The sequence below is a fragment of the Carya illinoinensis genome, chromosome 1 (assembly GCF_018687715.1).
Source record: "Carya illinoinensis cultivar Pawnee chromosome 1, C.illinoinensisPawnee_v1, whole genome shotgun sequence".
Classification (NCBI taxonomy): domain Eukaryota; kingdom Viridiplantae; phylum Streptophyta; class Magnoliopsida; order Fagales; family Juglandaceae; genus Carya; species Carya illinoinensis.
In genome coordinates, this window is record NC_056752.1 from 24,549,788 (window position 1) to 24,552,919 (window position 3,132).

Here is a 3,132-nt window from a genome sequence, read left to right on the forward strand (position 1 = left end):
CTCATTTTGATTTAGAGTTACACCAGATGGATGTGAAAACAGCTTTTCTAAATGGAAGTTTGGATGAAGTGGTCTACATGGAGCAGCCAGAGGGCTACTCAGAAAAGGCAAAGATCACCTAGTATGTAGGCTTAAGAAATCAATATACGGGCTTAAACAAGCTTCCCGACAGTGGTACTTAAAGTTCAATGATACCATTACTGCCTTTGGATTTAAAGAAAACATCGTTGATCGATGTATATACCTAAAGGTCAGTGGGAGCAAGTTTATATTTTTGATCCTGTATGTTGATGATATCTTGTTGGCTAGTAGTGATCTTGGCTTACTTTATGAAACCAAGGGTTTTCTATCTAAGAAATTTGAAATGAAAGATATGGGTGAGGCGTCCTTTGTGATCGGAATTGAAATCTTCCGGGATCGAAAACAAGGACTGTTGGGATTGTCTCAGAAAAATTACATAGAAAGAGTTCTTGAGAGATTTGGCATGAAAAGTTGCTCATCACTTGATACTCCGATATCAAAAGGTGATAAGTTTAGCCTATCACAATGTCCTAAAACTGAGTGGGAGCGTAAAGAGATGGCAAAAATCCCCTATGCTTCGGTTGTGGGGAGCTTGATATATGCACAGATTTGCATGAGGCCAGACATCAGTTTTGCAGTTGGCATGCTTGGGCGTTACCAGAGTAACCCAGGGATGTCTCATTGGAAAGCAGCAAAGAGGGTATTGCGATATTTGCAAGGAACTAAGGATTACCAGCTTACCTTTAGGAGAACTGACAACTTAGAGGTAACTGGATACTCAGACTCTGATTTTGCCGGTTGTTCTGATAGTAGGAAATCTACTTCTGGATATGTTTTCCTACTAGCCGGTGGAGCGATCTCATGGAAAAGTATGAAGCAAACTATCACTGCTTCATCAACAATGGAGGCTGAGTTTGTGGCATGCTTTGAGGCCACAGTACATGGTTTATGGCTGAGGAACTTTATCTCAGGGCTTGGAGTTGTTGACTCTATAGAAAGGCCGCTGAGAATTTATTGTGATAATTCCTCTGCAGTATTTTTCTCAAAAAATGATAGGTATTCTAAAGGTGCTAAACACATGGAGCTCAAATACTTAAGTGTCAAGAAGGAAGTACAGAAACAGACAGTGTCCATAGAACATATTAGTACTACACTTATGATAGCAGACCCATTAACAAAGGGTCTAGTAGCAAAACAGTTTAAAGAACATGTTGACAGAATGGGTCTTATGATGTAAACATGTTATTGAGCTCGTAGATCTTTTATTTTATTTTGGACACTTAATGATATCTATTATGGTTGTTTTGTTTCTGTTTTCTTGTCTTTCCAATTCTTTGTACATTGAATGGTTTGGAAGAATAGTGACAAGATAATGTCTGCAACAGACATGAATTGGAACCCAAGGCATTACGGTATTAGCCTTAATTATCCCAATTAAAGATCATGTAAAATTGGTTGCTGGTGTTGTGGTACATGGAAGGGAATTTGTTGATTATATAACAAAGGACCGCCATGACTCGCATCAGTAGTTGATTTAACATTGATATTACAGAACTCATGTAACGTACTTTGAGCTATGAAAGTTTCAGGAAATGAATTTGCGCAGTATGGTTAATTTCCTGTAATAAACCCATGAACGGAAAATATTATTTTATGGGCGTATGGGCCAAGTGGGAGAATGTAAGAGTTTTATTTAAACTCTATGTCCCACACACCCATCTTAATAGAATTTGAAATAGCTCAAGTCTATCAGATTAAAGATGAGTGATAACGGGATAAGAGAAATGCTAAGAGATAAGATTAAAACTCTATCTCTAATTATAGTCAGATACAAACTCTTAGATTTCTTGATGGTCAGAAATCTATAAATAGCACTGAGGGATTAAAGGGTTCTCACCTATAACATTAGAGTGCCTTTTGCCATCATGAGACACTTGTGAGGCGAAGTTGCTAGGGTGATCCTTCTCTCATAGCCAGATTTAATTCTATATCAAACTGATGGAGACTCCATGTTATTTGACGAGGGGGGCTGAGAAGTTAGTTTTTGAAGTTCTTGAGTCGGGATCTTGGACTAACTTCGCATGCATGAGATATTTTTGGGTTGTAAATGCACGAAATTAAGATTTACAAAATATATTTAAAGAGAAATTTACAAAACTGAAAGTTAAAGTTTACATAAGTTGATCAAACTAACAATATATATCATAATAAAAAAAATTACCTGTAAAGACAGAATCAGCCTCACTATACACTATAAGCAAGCAAAAAGAAGATTGTGCTGAAATGAAACTCCAAGTCTCGATCCTTTTATAACCGCAAAAAGGAATGAAAAGAAGTCTCTTTCATTTCTTGACGTTGTAAAGATTTGAGTCACAGAGAGAATAGGACGAAAAGCTTTCAAACTTTTGTTTCCTTTAGAAATTAGGCACGTTTTGCAGTGAGAGAATTCAAAAGCTGTGGACAAAATTTCAAATTTCTTTTATAGCGTTCAACCGATGAAGAGATTTTTTTATTTATTTTTTTCCATTTTTAGGGGGTGTTTTTGTACGAATCAGTAAAAAATAGGCTGTAAATAAGCAATTAATGCTAAAGAAAATTTTTTAGAGTTTGGTTCGATTTTGACTCGATTTGTTTATTAAATAAGCTATTGGTAAATACAAAATTGTAATCGACTTTTAATTGACACAATTGGCAAAAGACACGGATCGATACACAATTTAGTGATATTTTATTTATATTTTATATTTATTATTATTTTAGTATTATCTATACACAATTTCTCTATTTATTTGTTTTATCTTTTTATGAATTTTTTATCAAATTTCTTTCCTATCTATTATGCTAATAGTTAAGAAAATAATTATTAATAAAATTATATATTTTTTTAATTTTTTTTTAATAAAATACACTACAACAAATATGGCTTTTAGTGACAGATTATAAATAGTGACGGTTTCCAAACTGTGACTTAAACGTATTTACTGTGACGGTTTGTGAGAACTGTCACTAAATGTTGGGCAAGAATTTCAAAACGTTCGGACGTTTAACATAATACGTTCGCACGTCAAAGTAACGTTCGAATGTTATGTATATTTACGTGCGAACGTAAAA

The 3,132-nt window shown here is 34.6% G+C and overlaps 1 protein-coding gene across 1 annotated transcript; it reads left to right on the plus strand.

Annotated features, from left to right (window-relative positions):
* Positions 1–577: 577 nt before the first annotated feature.
* LOC122276754 (secreted RxLR effector protein 161-like) lies at positions 578–1,258 on the plus strand. The gene is made up of 2 exons (XM_043086678.1): positions 578–965; positions 1,056–1,258. The coding sequence occupies exons 1-2, from the start codon at positions 578–580 to the stop codon at positions 1,256–1,258; spliced, it is 591 nt and encodes a 196-aa protein (XP_042942612.1).
* Positions 1,259–3,132: the final 1,874 nt, after the last annotated feature.

Excerpts from the sequence above, each read along its gene's own strand:
- LOC122276754 (XM_043086678.1), top strand. The coding sequence starts at position 578 with ATGGCAAAAATCCCCTATGCTTCGGTTGTGGGGAGCTTGATATATGCA. Across the intron at positions 966-1,055 it reads CTTTGAGGCCACAGTACATG|TATTTTTCTCAAAAAATGAT; the intron begins GTTTATGGCTGA and ends ATTCCTCTGCAG.